This window comes from Neovison vison, chromosome 13 (genome assembly GCF_020171115.1).
Source record: "Neovison vison isolate M4711 chromosome 13, ASM_NN_V1, whole genome shotgun sequence".
NCBI lineage: Eukaryota > Metazoa > Chordata > Mammalia > Carnivora > Mustelidae > Neogale > Neogale vison.
In genome coordinates this window covers 29275320-29295615 of record NC_058103.1, presented here as the reverse complement: position 1 = coordinate 29295615, position 20296 = coordinate 29275320, and the positions used below count along the sequence as shown (strand labels likewise).

At 48.3% G+C, this 20296-nt stretch overlaps 1 protein-coding gene across 2 annotated transcripts in view; it reads left to right on the top strand.

Moving 5' to 3' along the window:
* Nucleotides 1-20296, top strand: part of TTC7B (tetratricopeptide repeat domain 7B) — a 247564-nt gene that overhangs the window by 190409 nt on the left and 36859 nt on the right. Inside the window, exons 18-19 of one of the 2 annotated variants that reach the window (XM_044230240.1) lie at nucleotides 5346-5396; nucleotides 14293-14433. In XM_044230240.1, the coding sequence (XP_044086175.1) occupies nucleotides 5346-5396; nucleotides 14293-14433 (192 nt within the window). The remainder of the gene's footprint in view (nucleotides 1-5345; nucleotides 5397-14292; nucleotides 14434-20296) is intronic. The other variant, XM_044230241.1, reaches the window with a different exon arrangement.

Sequence of the window (20296 nt, the reverse complement as noted above, 5' to 3'; positions counted from 1 at the left end):
AACAGAAGCGAGGCCCTTGTTATTTGTTCTCCCCTTTGCCCCGTGGGACATTTCCCCTGGAGACTTCAGGAGTGTCCCCGGGCAGGTTAGACCTTCTGAGACGCGGGAGGGTCCAGGTGAGGTGTGAACAGGGCGGGGCGCAGTGAGGGCATTGCCGCACCCTGATCCCTAGTGGGGTTGGGGCCTCTGCTCCGTCCCTCCCGCTGGAGGGTGTTGGAGTGGGGCGCTGACACAGATGCCCTAGGACAACAGGACCATGGCACCGCCTCCAGGCCTGGCCACTGGCCATTTTACTGTTGTTGTAGGATCCCTGCAACCGGTCCTGCCCTCAGAGCCCCCAATTATTGGTTTACACACCACTCCCTACTTACCCAGGAGGCCAGGGAATTAGAAATGGGGAAGGCCACATTAGGAGGGCTTATCAATGCCAACTGTTTATAAATGAGGGTAGAACATTCTGAAATGACGATTGAAATCAAAGAGACAAAAATGAGGAAGACGCATCTAAAAACAGAAAGTGTGCCTCCATCTTGATTCCTAGAGCCCAGTTTCCTGTAGTTCAGCCGGCACACTCTCACTCGTACGCTTCTGGATGGCCTGACTTGGGAACATCCCGCAGAGTCTAAGTTCTGATTCACAAGGTGCCACAGAGAAGTTTTGCTCCCATCCCTGCACCTCTGTCTTCTTTTTCCCTGAAGGTGACCATTTTTATTAACGTTGTGGTTGCCCTTCCAGTGTTTTCTTCATGCAAACAATCATAGATAAGATTTCCCATGTTCCCCTACGTCAAAACTAGCATAATGCGATGTAGCTGTGCCATCGAGCACTTGGCACTTTTCAGTTCACACACGTCCCGAAGACCCTTCCATAGCTACCTGCAGAGAACGTCCACATCCTCCCCGGCAACATGGCGTTCCGTGACGCAGGCTTCACACTCCGGGCTTCTCCATCCCATCTTCCTCCTCCTCTTTGCCACGGTCTTCAGTGCACGTGAGGGAGGAGGCTGGCTAGTTTTGAATGGCACTGCTCATTTAGGGAAGCAACTGGGCTATCGAGGAAAAGAGAAAAGGAACTTATCCAAGGTAACAGTGGTCCCAAATCGAAACAAAGTGACCGAGGTCTACTGTGGGGTGAGAGGACCCAGCCCTGGCAGGGGACAGCTTGCTGATAGTATTGGTCCGTGCCCCACCTGGTGCTTCTCTCCTTTCCTGAATTCCCTAATTTAAAGGGCTTGGGCATCTGACACAGTGATGGCATCTACAAGGACGTGGCCAGGGCCATGGTGAACCTCCACCACCATGACCCTGTCCATTCTCTATCACCCAGGGTGCAGATAGAGTCCTTTGTGAAGCCACAGGCCCTCTTGGGTCCCTTGTTTTTGTGTTCCAGAACTAAAATGTATTTCCTTTTTGTGTTTTTTTAATTTTCTGTTGTGGAAAATGCTCGAATATATCGCAACAGAGACACCAATATAATGAATCCCCACGTACCTACCACCAGCTTTCAATGATTAGTATTCCTTTTTCATCATCTCTCCTGTCCCACACTTAGTTTTTATAGAGTATTTTAAGGCAAATCCCAGACATCATATTTCGTATGCTAAAATTTCAGTATAAATGTCAAAGAGATAAGAACTCTTAAAAACTAGAAGCACAGTGCCATTATTATACATCTGGATCATTTTAAGATGCAGGCTTAGCATTATTGATTTGGGAAGTGGCGAATTAACTAGGATGTGGTTTTCTACCTCTGAAATTGCCCATTTGAACATCTATGGAATACCATAAGGGGAACTAGAAGCTTGGGACTGGCCCAGTCCACTGTGGCTAATGGAGTACGTATGATTTCATTAAGTGGATCTGGCAAATTGGGAAAGCCCCAAAACAACATGATTTCCCTTCCCTTGTCACCTCTGGCTCCCCTACCCCCACCTCTAATAGGTCCCAGCCTTGGAAAAAAGAGGAATCAGATAGAGTGACAGTCTTAGCGTTGAAGCTATGAATCATTGTCTTTTCTTAGGAATAAGTTGGTAGTTCCTTAAATAGAGGATAAGAAAAAAATGGTTTTTTCTTCCTTTTGCCTTCAAAACAGGATGTGGAGTAAGGCGGTTTATCTCTAATCATTGGTAGATATTACCAGACACCTCTCCAAAGCAAAATTATTCTTTTACTGTGAAAGTTTGGTCCATTGTGTCTGGGACAATTTTTCATTATAGCCGTGGTTGTCTCCCTGTTAATGGATATGTCTCCAGTGGCGAGACATGAAGGTGGTGGTGACAGCTTCTTTCCAAAGTGCCCAGCCTGTGCACCTGACCACAGGCCAGCTTGGAAAGCTTAGCCCTCCATTGTCACGATGCTGGGACCATGACCTATGGTTATACCTCAGTATCTCTACCTAGGAAAACCTTCACTTTCAAGTAAACTTTATATAAGTGCTTCTCATAAAAATTAAATCTAGAAATAGCCGAGGTCTGTACCTTTCCAACTGAAAAGTGGTCTCCTCTAGAATATCCTGAATATTGTAGGTTAAAGATGTATTATTTTCAGCGGATCATGCTGCCGAGTCTGTGCCCAGGTAAATCTGAGTTATTTTTATTCCGTGGTGTTGTTGCAGAACAATTAAATAACCAGTGGGGAAAAAAACAACAAATTTGTTTTCTTCGAAAAACACTTGTATTCTATTGTCCAGTAGAGGAATGATTGTGTATTACATGACCTCATTTTCTTTGCAGCTTATGTGAGTATATTAAAAGCTAGTTTATTTTTTCCTTTGTGTCTCTAAAGCTTTTTTTTTTTTTTGCCTTTATCGTTTTTTTTTTCTCTTTCACTTTTTTAGTGTCAGATACCTCCTCCTCCTCCTCTTCTCTTTCAAGAACCGAATCTCCTCTCCACCTGTTTGTGTCTCCTCATCTTCGTTCTCATCCTAAACCTGACATCTTTGTGTGGCCCCCCGCGGCTCATTCATTCAATGACCCAAGTCCCCGCCAGGAACCCTCTCTGTGTAAACATGGTTTATGGTTTTTCCTTTCTTGTTAGACCTGCTTCATTTGCCTGATGTTTCATTTTCTGATAATCTTCCTAACTGATAAGCTGGATAGGAAACTACATCAAATTTATCAGAAGAGGAAAATCTTGCCAGTTTGAAAATCCCAAAGCTGTGTGGGGCAGAAGGAGACATTGTTGCCCAAGTTCCAACCTCTTCTTTGAAAAGTGAAAGAGACCTGTTTTGAGCAGGATAAATAGAAGCTTTTCTAGACAATGCTTCTGGTTCTCAGCATACTTGTATGCTTTCCTGGAGTTAATATACATGCATAAAAATCCCATTTTTTAAAAAGGCCAATTAGAACATTTTGCACATAATTTATTTCTATGAATTTCTGATTTTCTACTTAGAAATTAATTCAACAAGCATACAATGACCAAGGTGATATCATAAAGAAAATGGTCATAAGCCCTTTAAATTTGTGGTTCTCAAACTTGACTATGCATTAAAATCACAGAAACAGCTTTGAAAACTGCAGATCCCCTGAGCCCCACCCCTAGAGTTTATGATTCAGTAGCGTGAGCTGGAGCCCTGGCATGTGGATTTACAGAGAACCCACTGAGGATTCCCAGGCCAACGGGTCAGGTACTACATCTTGAGAAACATGCTCTAAATTGTTCTCCATTTGCAAGGAAGGAAAATGTAGGGTTTGTGGGGAAACCTATGAAACTAGGCAGAGAAATTAGACAGGTTTTAATCTAATCTTGCCTTTATGTAATACAAAAATTTTGGAAATTCTGTTTTACGGTATTTGGGGAGCTGTCCATTTAACAAACAAACAAACAGATTCCTGTATTAAAATGAAACACTGGTTGATCAGGTCCTTAACTGGGACCTAAATGTGGGTCTCACCAGGAGAGGCCAAGCTTGCCTTCTCTCACTCATTTATTCTATGTTCGCTTTTCCTGCAGCATTGCCAGAAAATTTAATCTCTGTATCCACGATTTATAAGGGCTCATCTCTGTCCCAAATGCTCAGTTATATGCTGAACAAAAGCTCCTGAGGGGAGCTGCTGCCAGAAAGAACTACTTTCTCTAATGGGCTCATCTTTCTGATGGCTACCCTGCCGTGTTAGACTCACACACACACACGCAAAGTTGGGCAGAAATGATGCTATCATCTAAAATAAGTCATCCAAACCAAGAAACGCTCTGGTTTTACTTCACTGCATAGTTAAGTTTTCTGAACTTGGCTTTCATGGCAATCCCGGCTTTATGAAATGCAAGGCAAAGATAATGTTTATAAACTGCTTATGTGGTTTTTAATCCATTTCTTAAAATAGACATTTTCCCTTTAATACGGTGCCCACGGGCAACTGCCACCTTCCGCTTTTCTGGAAAAGGTGTTGCGTACATTGCCTTTTGCCCAGTTTTCTGTCTTCAAATGGGATCTTACCGTCCTAGAATAGCATGACCGATTCCCAGTGGCCCGGCCACTCCCGTTGCACAACAAACCCACCTACCTCTACCCCCGCCAGTGTTTATCTTGTCACATCCCAGAGAGCCCAGTGTTCCTGAAACCTTTGAAGACTGAGATCCTCTCTGGTGAGACATCTGATACCTGATTAATTAGTAAATTGTCAGGGCGATGAGCACCCACTGGGCTTTCTGCTGAATGTGCTGCGTCCCAAGCAGGGTTCGATTGTTTATTCTTTGTGAAACTATGAGTCATGTCTTGCCCTTAGGGAGTGCCTCACAGGTGCCCAGGTGATGTTCCCGAGAATCTTTTTCTCGCCCATAGCTACGACATTTAGTTAGAGAAGCATTCTGCACATTACCGATAGATATAAAATTTCTTGATTAGAAGTGTAATGAATTTGAATCCTGGCTCCTTTCCTGAGGACAGATAGCCAAGGCCTGAAGTTCTCTGAATTTCTCTCTCCAATCCTTTGACTTTATAGGAATGAAAACTAGCCCAGGTCTACAAACTATTAGAATCATGATTAGGGTTAATGGTGGAAAGATCTGAAAACCGCTTGTTTGATTATTTTTCCCTTCCCTTTGGAATTTCCTGCCCTGGAAACAAAACACATTACATGGGTTGGTCAGCTTTCATGTGCTGGGTGAACATTTAAATGTTGAGGGGAATGCCCAGTTGGCCTTTCTTTGGTTTCAAAAAACAAAACACAAAAAACATTGTTAGTGGAAAAACATGTGTCACTCTTGAATTGAAATCTAATTTGAGACAGCCAGACTTACAGTTGGAAGGTTATTAGAACTCTATTTGCTTTCTTAGCCTTAATTTTGATTTTTCAAATGTTTTGTTTCTTGGTTTTAATTTTTGATTTGATTTGTTGTTCCAAGGCAACTCTCCAGAAGTATACTTTCATGGTTTTCCCTCCCTTTTTTCAGTTAGTAAGTAGTTTACCGATCTCTCTATTAACCTTTCTGAGGGTCTCCAGAATCACGCTTCCCTCCACCGTGGAACGTGTGTTGCAGTTGTGGATCGTGGGGAATGCTGAGATGACATGGGTGTGAGGCTGCCACCTGCTTGTCCACTCCGCTACCTGGGGCCCTTCTCTCCTGAGATGCTAATATCCCTCCCCACCCCCCCCACGCTCCGCCCCCTCACCACCCCGCCCCAACCCCCTGCAGCCTGGATGTAAGCACCAGGGAGGCAGTACTTCTCTGGGAGGGACTACAGAAGGAGGCAGTGCAGGAAAGATGTCCGAGTCAGGCCTCCAGTGCATTGGCCACACACAACACGCCCCCACCCTCCACCCCCGTGCTGATCGGAACCTGATCGGAAGTGTGAGATGCTCCGCCACCCCCCCCCAAGTGCAGGTCATCTGTAAATTTGGGGTAGAGGGAACCAGTTGAATCATGGAATTTTTTTTTTCCAGTTCAACCATTATTGCTATTTAGAAAAGCAATTCTAATAATTTTCCTTAAAAAAAGGTGAAACAGACTTCATAAAATTTAACCTGCATCCAACCAAACTGAAAGGACATTAAGCAGTTCCCCAGGCATAGGACTAACGCTTTTAATGGTGTTCTTTTAAGGCATGAGTGAATTATTTTTCAAAGGATGTTTTCTAGACTGCAGATTCTCTGTGATCAAATATTTTGGGGAAATATTGCATCTCCCTCTTAGAGAGTGACAGTTCATCCTGGCACATTAAAGGCTCTGAGAAGTCCTGCAGTTTAAAAAAAGTCAAGGTTCTGAAGTTTGACCCCTTGTTCCCCAGCTAATTTCATCATTTTCTCACCCTATGGAATCAGTGTTCCAGGGACTGCATTTTTAGAAATGCTAATGTATGTAATAGTGAACCAGGCTATTTGAATGATCTGAGCCTTTACTTCTTAGAGCAAATATTCCTCTCAGGGGAGCTGATTTCCCCCTCTGAAATCCAGCTCAGCTTAGATATGACTTTATTTCTGGCTTTTGAAAGTGTCCATACAAATAAATTACTTTTTAAATGAATAAAAGTCCATAGTAGAAGAGAGTTGTTTGGTATTGTCATCACATTAGGGTTTTAAGGGAAAAAAGTTTCACTGCCAGCGTTCTTTCAAATCAAGCTCCTCAGATACATTAAAAAGATTTGATTTTTCAGAAAGTCAGGTTACACTAGAATCTTCAGGCAGCCCTCATTACTTACAGTGAGGCTCAGTGCATTTATACAAGGGACATAACTATCTTCCATGGAAACTTCTCCAGCTCTCCAAAGTCAGGAAAGCTAAGTTCAAGGACCAGTTCTGCAAAAGAATCCCTGTACCTTAGCTTCCCTATCTTTAAGGACGTCAGTTTACTAATCCTGTTCACACACGCCTTTATGGTGTGCCAGGAGCGCAGCCTGATCTCCAGGCCTGGGTTAGGTGCCCCACTCCCGAGTGACAGCGGGCAGCTGTGGCTCCCGCAGGGAGGTGGCCACCGGGTGGTAGGAGCCCTATTGGGACACACTCTGTGCTCTCCACTCTCCATGTGGGCTGCTCACCACTCCTTAGACCTGGGGATCCCAGGCACCCCCATTCCTGAGCGCTCACAGTCATCTTGGAGGAAAATGCATGTTGACGTTTTATTCGCCTCTCCAAGAAGGTGCTAAAATCAGGAATTCCGACTTGGGTTCTTGGCTCGGCTTTTCAGATCCCTGATTCCAGTGAGACTGCTGCTCTCTTTAGGAACGCGGAACCCCGGGGAAGAGAATCAGCAGAGTCATGACAAAACGCACCTCTTAAATGAAATAAGGTTGAGAAACAAATTCAAGGTTGTTACTTTCCCCCCTTTTCTTTTGGCTAGCATTTCATTATTGACTTGGCATTTTTTCTGACATTTAATACTGTATCTCTCGATCGGGAAATGACTAGTCCGTGGGGTGTACATTTCACCCTCTGCTCCTGCTTAACAGAATAAAGTCAGGTTTTTAGAATATGTGTATGAAAACATCACTCCAGTGATGACCCCACTGCTCTTGCGGGGTGGCGGTTAAAAAAAAAAATAAGCCTCAATGATTCGAGGATGAAACTTTTCTTGCTATTTTAATGAAATTAAAATTAATTCTCCCCAATTAGTTCTGTGGTGTCTTTCTTTAAATGAGATCAAAGACAGTTTTAGGAGATTGACGAGGCAGTAATAAGTGGCACTCAGACGGAAGTGAAGGAGTGTGTGTCCGGTGATGAGACTGTCACCCAAACTGGGGAGGCTTTTCCCAGAAGCTGCATTCAAAGACCAACGCAGCCTTCCCCCAGCACTTGAGTCCAGACGCACAGCCTCATGAATATGCAACAGGGAGGGTTTCTAGTGGAGATGAAAGCATCTGCCTGGTGTAGTCCTCCAGAAGGTACTGTCTCCAGCCCAGAGCCATGGCTCGGCTCGCTCTGACAGCTGGCCTCTTCCCGCATGCTCGCGAACGGCTTCCCGCCACGCTTCCCGTGTGCCCACCTGTCCCTGCCAACACCCGTCAGCAGCATGCCGGGTGCCCCCGCATGCCCACTGGTGGCCATAAACCCCAGTTTCCCCCCCCCCTCCGCCCCCGCCTTAGTGGGATCCTTTCCTAAAGCTTTCCCCGGGGAGAACATTTCTCCCCGTCAGGAGAAGACACATCCTGTCAGGTTCCATGTGCTTGATACTCTGTTAAAGTCACTTGGAAATTGTGATCTCGTCTCGAGACCGTGGGTTTGGCTGTCCTGACTTACTTGGCTGTCTTCATCTCTTTTCCATTCCATGGAAAAGGGAACTGTCTCCCAGAACGGGGACCGAAGTTATTTATCAGAGGAACCCACAGGCAGGAGAAGCCCCATTGTCAGGGGGAATCAGGCAGGAACGGCGGGTGCCTGCCAAGCGCTATGGTCCCACACCCTGTCAGACTGGCAGACACGCTACAGGGGACGTGGCTGCTGTCACGGAACTGAAGATACGCCAGGGAGGAGCCCCCCCACCCCAAACCCCACGTCAGCTTCCTTAGAGAAGCAGGACTGCCTCTAGCAAAGATGGGAATTGTCCTATAACACCTGGGGGCGGGGGGTGGGGGCGGAATGTTTAATGTTTGGAAAAAAAAAAAAGGTGTAGAGGCCAAGTGCCTAACTTGGTGCTCGGTGTGAGAGTGGACTGTCCCCCGTCTTCAGAACAGAAGAGACAGTCCCCACTGGCTACTGAGCTGTGTCTCCTGCAGCCCCAGGGACATGCTGGTTCTTAGAGCCCAGGTGGCAGGTGTGAGAAGGTCACCAGGCTGCCTGCAGTGAGCAGTGCTGGACTGATTTTACTTTCAAGCCTTAGCTGGAGAAAAAGACGTTCTTTTCCTGTTAAAAATAAAGCATCGTAAGCAGAGCTCTCTGGCAAGAATGCTTAGTCATTCGGACCGCTGTTCAGTATTCGGGGTCTTGAAGAGGGAGACCGGCGGCCTCTTCCTTCCTGTTTGAGTTGTTTGGGGGTTGTGGGGGGCAGCTTCTCAGAACTGGGAGCTGAATAAAGTCTAGTGACAGATAATATCGAATCGTTTCAGACCTGAGGGGCACTAAGCGTGGAGGTTCACCAGCCGTCGGGGGCTGCTGTGTGCCCGCCCCTGAGTGGGGCGCACTGGTGTCTGCTGCTATGGGGTTCGTCAGGGAGAAGATGGGTGCCCAGCGGAGACAGGGACTTCGGGCACAGCCGCAAGGCCCATCATCCCAGATTCATGCACACCAGGCATCTGAGTTAATTCTGTGGCTGGGAAGCCGCGAGCAGCCCAAAGCCCCAGCAAACTCATGTGGGATACGCAGTAAAGGATTTTCGTTGCACATCATGTGACACTTGGCCCTTGTTCCTGGACGCTGACATGCACCCAGGCACCAGGGGGGGTGGAGATCCATCTAAGATCTAGTCTAGCTACGACATGCTGGGAAGATACGGGGGAGAGGGAGGTGCATGCCCTTCAGACGAGAGCCGCTCACCCAGTGCCACCAGAACAGTCAGGACAGCCGGACTGTAGAGGGAGGCTCTGCGTTCAGGAACCCTGCTCGGGAAAACAGGCCTTATCGAACATAACCACGCCCCGTCATCTCTTATGCCTTATGCCTAACAAGATTGTTGCCTCCGAGATCCCTCTGAATGGTGAGATGGGGTTCACGTGCGATGCCCCCGGGGCGGTCTGTGTGAGGTCGAGCACAGGTGTGGCGTGCTGTGGACAAGGGGTTTTCCAAAAGGCTCCAGCTGCACCCGCAGTCTGAGCCGAGGCTCCCAGTGTCCCGTGTGTGGCAGGGTTCCTCAACGCGCCTCCGCGCACGGTAGCAGCCTGGGGTCAGGAAGCCTCGGGAGGGCTTCGGAGCTCGGACTCACGGCTTCCTGAGGTCAGTGACCTTGGTTCTGGGTCCCATCAGCCATGGGGAGCTGCCCGTCCAGTTCCCAGGTCCTCTTTTGCTGCTTCCCTTCCCCCACAACCCCTCCAGACGAAAAGCCTGGATATAGGGATGAGAACAGTTCTTCAGGCGGCACTTTGCCTTTGGATCAGGGGTCCAAGACCACATTTTCCTTTGGGCATCTGGGTGGCAGAGAAGAGAAAGCAGTTGGCTTGAGGAGGTCCAGATCTGCTCAGCGCCAGGGCATCTGAAGCCCCCTGGAGCATTGGGACAGTTAGCTCATGGAACCCAGGCCGGATTTTCAGGCGCGCCCTCTGCTGCCTGCACCCGCTCTTGGTTCGGTTGGCTTTGCGGTAGCTTTGCAGAGCCTCCTTGCCCTGTGGCTGAGGGAGCTGGGGGAGCACAGCAGCTGCTCGGCCTGCTGGGTGACGACGGCGATAAGCACATCTCAAGTTAATGTGATAAATAAGAGATGCCCACCAGCCGGGCATTCTCCCCGGCTTACCTCTTGAACCTGATTACGTGGAGGCTTATCCCTCCAGAGTCTTGGATCTCAAATGAGAAATATATCTTCTATTCCTCCCTCTGATTCCTTTTTTAAGCCTCAATTTGTCCATTTCCCTTAGGATAATAATCCCTTCCACCCCCACGTACACTGTGGGAATACATTTGCTTCGGTGAGAAAGACAAGGGTTGCCTTAAAAGAAAAAAAAATGTTGGTAAGAACTAGCATTTCTAGTTGTGTACCTACTTAAACCAAAATCTGGTTTGGTAGAGGATCTACTGAAACTCACTGTTTCAGTCCTATGAGATAGTCACTTAAAGACTGTTTTGTTTTTGGTTTTTTTGGTGTTTTTTTTTTTTTTAATCAGATATAGCCATTCTGATTCATAATGATGTTTATTTTTTTTCCTCCAAATTCTAATCCTATGGAAGAATTTGACTGATTGTATTATTGCCAGGAATAGTAGAGGTTAACTAGTCAGTAATGTTGCCCTTACTATTAGTCAACTGCTATTGTTAGCCAGTACCTAAATGCTCTAATACTCATCCCTAGTTTAGAACATGAAGGGTTTCTGCCCTTGGGAAGCATGTGTTAAAAAGGGATCAGCTAGGAGGGAATTCCATAGTCCCCCTCGATATTTAAATGGCTTGGTTATATCGAAGACAGGGAAAGTCACGGAGTGAGGTACAGTGTGTAACCCTACGATGTGCCACAGTCATCTGCAGTCCTAGTGGCTGGAGGTAAGAACAGCCACACCGAGAAGCCCTTTGAGACAGTGAAGGTTCTGGCCCCTGAGTCCTTGTTAGGCCAGGACAGTAGAGCACACAGACAGTAGAGCACACAGTCCCCTCTTCCAGAAGAGGGGACCGACCACTCTCCTCCAGATTGCAGCCCGTGACATGTCTGTCGACAGTACTCATTCATTCTGCAAGCATTTACCTAGTACCTCTCATGGGCCTGGCATTGTCAGCCTCTGAGAGCACCTTGATGTGGGGCCTGCCTCCACGCAGTCTAAGAGGAGAGACCGTGACATTGACAGGAAACAGTGTGGTCTGTGCAGTGGGTAGCCAGGTAGCCATAGCCACAGGGTGCTGGAGGAGCACGGAGGACCCAAGGCCCACCTTCTAACAGGGGCGTGACAGGGAAACAAAACGGAAGGCTCACGGCAGCCTTCCTGGAGGAGGTGGTAGCGGAGCTGGATGTAGAAGCCAGATTCAGAGTTAGACTACTGTTCGAGTCCTACTTTTGCCACCCACTGGGTGTACGGCTTTGGATAAGTTCATAAGCTCATTAAATCTCAGCTTCGTTATCTAAAGCATGCAGGTAACACCGTTAGCTGCCTCACAGAATTGTTTAAAGGTTAAATGAAGTAATAAATGTAAAGTGCTCATCGGAGTGCCTGAAACCTGCCATGGCATGTAACTAAAACTGATAATGACTCCTGTCATCATTTGCCAGAACTTATTCATAGGGAAACACGTTATTATGTGAATAATTAGTTATTTGGTTGTGTATAGCTATCACGAAGAGAAGGGACTTTAACAATGGTTCTGATTAATTCGTTTGCAGCCCAAATAAAACAGTGAATCCAAAAATCAAAATTAGCCCCTCCAAAAGTCACAGGTCCTCGTAGCAAAGGACCTGTAGAAACTAGGAGAAAAACGGGTAGAATTTTTATTTAGTATTTGTTCATTATTGTTAGTTGCAAATGAATTAGTGACTAAGTATTTTAAGCGTTTCTCGGTTTTGATTTCCAGTGTGGCAAAACATCAACGGATACAACCCAGATAAGCAGAATCTCTGGGCGGAGTCTCAGGAACTCTGCAGAGTCTATAAAAGGATCCTGAGACCAGGAGAATTGAGAACCAGTGTTCTAAGGAACAAGATCTTCCTGGAACGCTGTTCCCCTTGGGCTGCAGGGAAGCAGGGGAGCACATGCTCCCTGCCTGGCGTGTGTAGAAGACGCCTTCAGGCTTTTTTTGACCAAATGTTAATAACAACTGCTTTCTGTCTCTCCCGGTGGGTCCCTCTCAGTCTTGGCCACAGAGTAGAATCCCTGGAGTGATTCGCAAGAGGCCTGCCCATGCCACACTCTTGCAAGAGTTAGGGATTCGGTTCGCCTGGGCCCAGCTACAGCATCGTGGTCTTAAATCTCCCAAGTGATTCTTATCTGAAGCCCCAGTTGAGAATCACTGTTCAGGTGGTCGGTGAAGGCGAACTGGCCTGGTGACGTCAGAATATAGCAACAACAACCTTGTTTATTTAGTTGAAATTTAGCTGCTGCTAAAAGTCTCAGGAAAACTATATCAAATCCTTGTTCTCAAAGTTAAAATACTTCTTTTCCATAAAAAAGTCCAAAACAAAAGAAGACCCCCCCCCCCAAAAAAAATCGACAGCAGTCTAATCATTTTGCTGTTTTGATTTTTTTTTTTTTTTAAGTAGTCAGACACGCTTTGTCTAAGCGAGGGACAGTCCTTAGCGGAACTTCCTCAGTGCTGGATCATGATGGCAACGGCTGGTATCTTTTAACTGAGTCTCAGGTTCCTCCTCCCTGCAGCCCTGTTCCCTCTGCAGGACTCACTGGCCATTCCCGGAGGCGCCCTCCTCTCGCTTGTCCCCGTGGGCACTCTGTGTGGCGCATCTACCGAAGGCAGATTCCCAGTCTGCTTCCGTCCACCTCCCGTGAGCAAACCCCTGCTGAAGGATGTGATGGCATTCAGAAGTACCCATGTTTCCTTCATGTTGGAACCGTCAAAGCACAATATGGGTGGCCAGCCTCTTGCCGCAAATACTCTCAAGATGAATCAATTGTAGTGCGTCTCAAAGCCCCAACAGAAATTACTTTTATGCTCACAATTTTGTCTTATCCAGAGTATAACCACCTCCGGTTTTCTGGAGTGTTCAGTGTTTGTCTTTATCGATTATCACTATTTGAAACCTAACGATGAGCTGAGAGTCACCGCTCACCATGTCGGAACGTCTCTCTCCCTGGTACCCTCACAATAAATTAAAAATGAAGAATGTGGCCAGTGATATAAATATCAACGGTTCGCAGTTAAAATAACTGAGATGCCTGCTCTCAGCTCCGAGACCACACCTCTAAGAGGGAGTGTAGGGGAGAGGTGAGGACCCAGCCCCCTGAGCAGGGAGTGGTCTCTCCAGTCACCAGGCCTCATAGGTGGGCAAGTGAGGAGGAAGGAGGCATTTGATTTCTGAATAGAAGTTCCTTTACCTGCTTCCTTTGGCTAGTAGATGTGCTTGGTCTGCTCATCTCCTTAGCTATTTAGGACAAGTTTTGACCCTGAGGCACACGGGTACCACTCCTGAGCCCAGGGATGTTTGCTGTAGTCTATCCTCCTAGTTCAGCCTTGACAATGGACATCAGCTTGAATCTTGGGCCAAAGTGTGCTCTTCCTCCTATCCTTAGGTTGTGTCCTAGAATGTGGTTCTAAATCTAGGGATGTTGGCCCACTCTTGAAGGCCAGGGAGAAGACTGGCAAGTTGCTGGGTTTGTCTTAAGAATGGTCTTCTCCATCCGCACGAGACAAGGCTGACTCCTGCCCAGCCCTCTGGTGGTTTCTAGTCTTAGACCCGGCCAGGCGTGCTCTGTCACTTCCCTTTGTGGTCCTTCATTTATGCCACGTTCCAGCATGAGCGTCACAGCCGTGTGTCCAACTCTACACTTCTGCCCCCGAATACTCGCACTGTCTTAGACTCAGCTCCCGGGTGGAGCACTTCCCCTAGCATGTGCTCTGGTTGTTCACTAAAGATTAGCGAGAGTGGAGGACGGAAACTCCCGTTCCAGGCCGTAATGCCTGTCTGTATTTCATGGACATCCAACTCGGAGACACCATGGGGGAAGGAGTGTGTGTTCGTCTTGAACTTGTGTCTGTGTGCGGGGGGAGGTGGGTGGACGGCTGGTTGGGCAGGTCTGTCCTTTTACTTCTGATGCCGTCTTCTCAAAAACCCCCCACAGGCTCTGTCCACGCCACATCCGTGGCAGCATCCAGAGTGGAACAGGCACTGTCAGAAGTGGCCTCATCTCTGCAGAGCAGTGCCCCCAAGCAGGGCCCGCTACACCCCTGGATGACGCTGGCGCAGATCTGGCTCCATGCAGGTATGGCTCTGCACCCCCCCCCCAGCCCCCACGGCCGTGCCAGATGCCAGGGGAGCCTGTGGGTGCTCGCCTGTTTACCTATGACCCCTCTCTGGAGGGTTTTTGAGAAATCAAAGCAGTCACAGGTCAGAATGCCACAGCTGCTTGCAGGAACCATGAGTTCCTCTGTGTCTCCCCATCGTGCCCCAGAACCTGGTACAGGGTAGAGAGGCAGCCAAGATGACCCGATTGGCCTCTGAGGGGCCCAGTGAGGTCACCGGGTGGGATGCCGGCTGTGTGCCCTCAGAGGAGCCAGAGAGCGACAGACACCGTGGCTTGCTTCGCGGGGGGCACAGCATGGCAGAGTGCCCCAGGCAGAAGTCCGGAAGTTCTGTCCTCTACCAGCTGTGTAGACGGGAGCTAATCGCTTCACCTCAGCTGGGGCTTCCTCATCTTGCGGGGGGGAGGGGTCCTAGCACCCACCTCCTGGGGTTAACGAGCTGGTACCTTGCGCATTCGCGGGGACATCTAGAGTCCCTGGGAGAGGGGACATGTGTGTTGATGACTCAGAGGTCTTCATCAAACCCCGGGAAGGGGCAACACTTTTGAAGTCCCTGCATACCCCCAACCTGGCACTCCTGCCAACCCACAGAGCAGGGAGAGGGGAGCCGCAGCCGCAGAACTGGAAACCAGCCCAGCAAGCAGAGAGGACCGCCCCTCCTCCAGCTTCACACGAGTGCCGAGTGCCAATACTGAGCTGAAAATCCCCACGATCCATCCCACAAGCCGGCAGTGTAGCAAGGAGAACCCCACTAGGCAGAGGCTCTAGGCAAATGGTTGCTGGTGATTTACTGACATTATGTTTCTGTACGAACGGTAACCTCTGTTCCTCGAGCTTTATCACCGGGTCTGCAAGATGTCACCTGGGCCTTCCCAGGCCGGACCCTCAGGGTGCACAGTGGAAGGCCAGGTTTGGCTGGGGAAACTGCTTATTATCCACCACTGTCCGTCTGTTTACTCCTTTTTTGCCAAAGCTAATTGTGTGCTGGTCAGCCTTGTTTGGAACCGTTGGCAGACCTCCATGTATGAAAACGTGTTGGGATTCACCTGGCTTCGGTGTGTCACGAAGTGCAACTCAGCCAGCCTCCTCTGTGTTGGCATCTTTAATGGAGCCATAACAACTACCATAAATTAACAAATTACATTCCTCAAAGCAGAAGCACAAAGAGGGATGATTCATGAATGTACTGATTGTTCTTCCAGGGCAGACACTTGCCAGCATGTGGCCTCTCGCTGGGTCCCAGAGAAGCCAGCATGCAGGGTGCAGGGACAGCGGTAATGCCCTGCCCCCCACGTCCTGTGCCCCCCGTCTAGGGCTTGGCTCCTGTCCCATTCGGTAGCCCTCACGGGCAGTGACTGCAGACACCTCAGAGAGAAGCCTGAAAAGGCTGCAGAGTTGGGGCCAGGAAAGACCGGCTGACCCTGCAGGGTCAGTGTGGAGGGCTGAGGTGTCTTTTGAATTGGAATTGAAAGTGAGATTTGAAGGGCCAGCCTCTTAAAAAAAACCCAGCAGAGCTAAAGGCAATCCTTCAAGGCTGGAATGAACTTCCTTGACCTCACAGGCATTGCTCCTCTTCCCTGTTTCCTGGAAAAGTCAGTGACCCAAGTGAGGGTCTCTAAGTTCCAGGACCGTTTCTCCTGCTGGCTTGCTGCCCGTTTTTCAGTTATCCAGACTCTGTTCCTTTCTACGTGGCCCCCGTGACTCTCAGGAGGAAATTTGGTAGCCGCTGATTAGAACATTGAAGAACTTGGTGGCTAAGATTCAGTTTGGAGATGTCCTTGAATTTGGACCTAATTGCATGATACCCACTTCTCATTGGCATAGCCTGTAGCACAGGATAAACCTCTCCTTAGTTAATGGGTATGCTTTTAACCTTCTATAAATTGGTGGGATTGAACAATTAAAACGAACGCCACACCTGCCTTCTAAACTCTGGACAGAATATGCAGGGGACTTTTGTTGTACGAAGGAAGTGAGTAAATTAGAATCTTTATAGGATTTGTGCCATATTGACTCTTTCAAAGCAGTGACTTGGTTTACACCAAGATTTAGAACCGCGTCATATATTCATATGGTCTTTGAAGAGGTAACTTCAGAATGAACTCCGAAACAGCTTCCTCTGATCTGTGAGGTTTTACCACCTGTGGTATGAGCTCTGCTGCTCTGACAGGCAAAATAACAGTGACACACTCCCCCCTTACTTTTGGACAATTTATGGTTCCATCATTAGGTCTAAAGTATTATGGCCAGCTTGTGTAAATTTTACAAGCTTTGGAAGAAACTTCCAAAGATCAAGGCCTAACACCCCCAGGCCATGGTGTTTCTGTGGCATTTGCGGGTCTCTTCTCTCTTGGTTGTTTTCTCTGGTGAGTTTAGTCTAGTGGGAGCTCATGACAGGAGCCCATGGTGAGGGGACCCCAGATTTGAGGCTTGCAGGTGAGGTCACTCTGAGACAACCTTCGATTTCCAGCCTATGGTATGAGCAGGTCCCTGGGCCAGGATGTGTCCATTTGAATGGCAGAGAGATCATGAATTGGACATAAAGCCACCTGCTGCTCTGTGAGGGGGTGGCCCAATGGCCCAGCAGGGAGTCACAGATCCTGGAAGACAACAGTGTTTGATCACACAGGGCCCCTCCATTCCTAAGGGGTGAGACCCACTCCCTGGGCACACCCTTCCCCCTGTGCCTCCCCTCCGATCCTGCACACCTCTGACTCCAGTGTCTTGGGCTTCTTGCCAAGACACCTGGCGGCTGACCAGCATGGGTTGTGTGTGTTTTGTTCCTTAGTTTGTTGGGGCCTACGTTTTGAATAAATAGTACCTGCAAATCATAAACGACTGAAAAGGTACAAAGGATGAGAGTGAGAAGTTCTAGCCCTCCCCTGAGACTCAGCCACCATTGGCCCCAGCAACCACTGCTAGTAAGCCCCTGTGCACTTTCCAGGGCTGTCACACACACTGGGATGTCGTTGCTTATCAGCATACCTAACACTGACTCAGACTTTTTACCAGCTGCATAGAATAAATCCATTGTGTGAATTTACCGTAATTTAACCAGTACTCCATTAATTGACATTTAGATTATTTCTAATATTTTACAGACAATACATCAATAAGTATCCATCTATATTCTAAGATAAAAAGATAAAATTTAGATAAATTAGGTAAATTTAGATAAATTTCTAAAAATGGAATTGATGGATCAAAGGGTGTGTTCTTGTTAATTTTGATAAATGTTGTCACATTGCCTTCCACAGAGTAGTACCAGTCCACAGCCCAGCCAATAATGTGCGAATGCCCGTTTTCTTACATCCCTATCAACACAGAGCATTCTCAGACTTCTAGATCTCTGCCAGTCCGATCGGTGAAAAGTGGTATTTCAGCTGTCTGTTCATGGCTTCTGCTCATTTATCTTCTTAGACACTGAACTTTCCTTTTTCATTTGTAAGTGCTTATTATGTGTCAAAGAAATTTGCCTCATGTCTGTGATACAAGCTATAAATATTTTCTCCTGTTTTTATTTTGTTAGTGTTCATGTTTGTCTTTTTTTTTTTTTTTTTTTTTTGCCAGTCTTTAGAAAATGCATTTATCAATCTTTTCTTTATGGCTTCTGGGCTTTACATGACATTTACCTATTTTTACGGTTTCCTTTCCTGAAATTCCAAGTATCTTCTGGGACCGTTAGTATAAACACCGTCTTATAAAGAAGGTCAGAAGGGGTTGTCTCTACCACTTTGCAAGAGGGAAACCCAGGCCGGGTAGAAATAAGTGTCTCTGGGGTCTAACTGGGGCAGGAGTCAGAGTCAGGGAAGCTGCCTTAGAGCACTTGAAGTTTACTGTACTGCAAAATCCATCTCCCTGGAAGCCATACTGCTTCCTTAGGATGGAAACCTCATGGTTGGCCATCAGAGACTCAGACATTCGCTGATGTTCCAGGCTGAACCAGAGCCTTTGCCAAGCCAGGCAGCTTTTGGGTGCCCATCTTTTAATTTCCACATTGGGATGGCAGCTAAAAATGACTTTGCGGTAGGTGGTTAATTTCTGCTTGTTACGTACTAATAATTATAGCTTTCACTTTGGCACTCTCACAGTTGAAACCAACGGCTATTCTTAGATGTGCAAGATCAGATTTTCTGATTTCTACTGTGAATTTAAAGCCGCGATACTCTCTCGATACTCTCTCAAATTTGTCAGCCCTGGCCTGGCCTCTCCCGTTCCCCCACCCCCTTCCCAGGCTCCTCCCAGAGGCTGCATCAGCAGGGTGGAGGGGGCATCCTGTGGCCAGGCCCCCAGAAGAGATGAGGCCTGTGCCCAGACAGGTGGTGTGCACGTCCTTGCACAGGGAGCCCCTGCAGGAACAAACACATGGTTCCCCCTGGGGTCAGGCCTACCTCATTGAGGGCCAGTCTAGATTAAGCAAACCGCACCCCTACCCCCCACCCCCGCTCCTGCCCTGGTGGGGGGGGTTGATTAATGATCTACACCTTTATGGAGCACTGCCCATATGTCAGACTTTATTCCAAGGACTTTGTGTGTCTTAATTTGTTTTGTCCCCATGAGGTATAAATACCTTATTCACCCCACTTTACAGATGAAGAAACTGATACACAGCTCTCAAGTCTCTTGCCTATTATTACCTGGCTAATAAGTGGAGGAGCCAGAACTCAGAGCCAGCCAGTGTGGCCCTGGCACCCCAGCTGTAAGCCAGGGTGGGCACTCGGGCGGGCAGCACAGTGTCTTCAAGCACGTGTCTATGGGGCAGCGTCAGAGCAAGGCTCAGGAGTCAGTGGTCGTGACGACAGTCCCTGCCTTGATGCAGCTTACAGACATGAAACAAAACAATTAGAGAAGCACTTCATTCTTATGGTGCCATGTGCCATAAAGGGGCAGCATGGTCCCCTGGGAGAACTGGTGGCAGAGGTTGTCCCCACACCCAGAGGCAAGGGAAGGTTTGAGCATGGGGCTGGTGGGGGGAGCAGAGGCCTGAGCAGTGATCGGCAGTGGTCGGGCCAATGGTGGGGAGGCCTGCAGACGGGGCTAGAGAGTGTTGGAGAAATGCCAGGGCCCCTGGAAGCCATGCTAAGGTCTTTAAGTGAATCCTAAAAACATTGAAAAGCTACTGATGGACTTCCAGTAGGCGAGTGAGAAGGTCAGAGACAGGCTTTGAAAAGACCACTTTGTCTAAACATGGAGAATGGAATGGAAGCAGCAAAAGTGGGAAGAGAAAGAGCCGAGTGTGGAGGCAGAGGGAAGTGGGCTCTGAGATGCACCGTGGAGCTGGAACCATAGGACTTCCCATGGGTGTGATGTTGGGGGCGTGGAGAAGAAGCCTGTGTTCAGGGCCTGAGTCACTGTGAGCCACTGGTGACGCCATTCTCTGCAATGGGAAGCTGGTGGGGAGGGACTGATGTGGTAGAGTCAGGGAGGAAGGGAAACCAGAGTCGCGTTTGAACTTGGAAGTGTCCAGTGCCCGTGGACATTCGAGTGAGGGCCACAAGCAGGCAGCTGGAGAGTCCAGCCTCGTTTCAGATTTGCCTAGAAACAGATACTGGGGAGTAAGGATGGAATGCCGGGGGTATGATGAGAAGGCCTGGGAGGAGAATGTCCACCGAGAAGGGAAAGGACCAGGACCAAGCCCCAAGCCACTCCCACATTTAAAATTTGGGCAGGAGCCGGGAAAGCCAAAGTGAGCAAAGAGGGGGTGGTCAGTCAGGCAGGAGGGAAACAGGAGGGGGGGGCGCTGGGGCAGCTAGAGGGGTTTCCTTCCCTTGTGCGCTGCGCAGTCAGACTAGTGCAAATCCCTGTGTCACCTCGCTCCGGCAG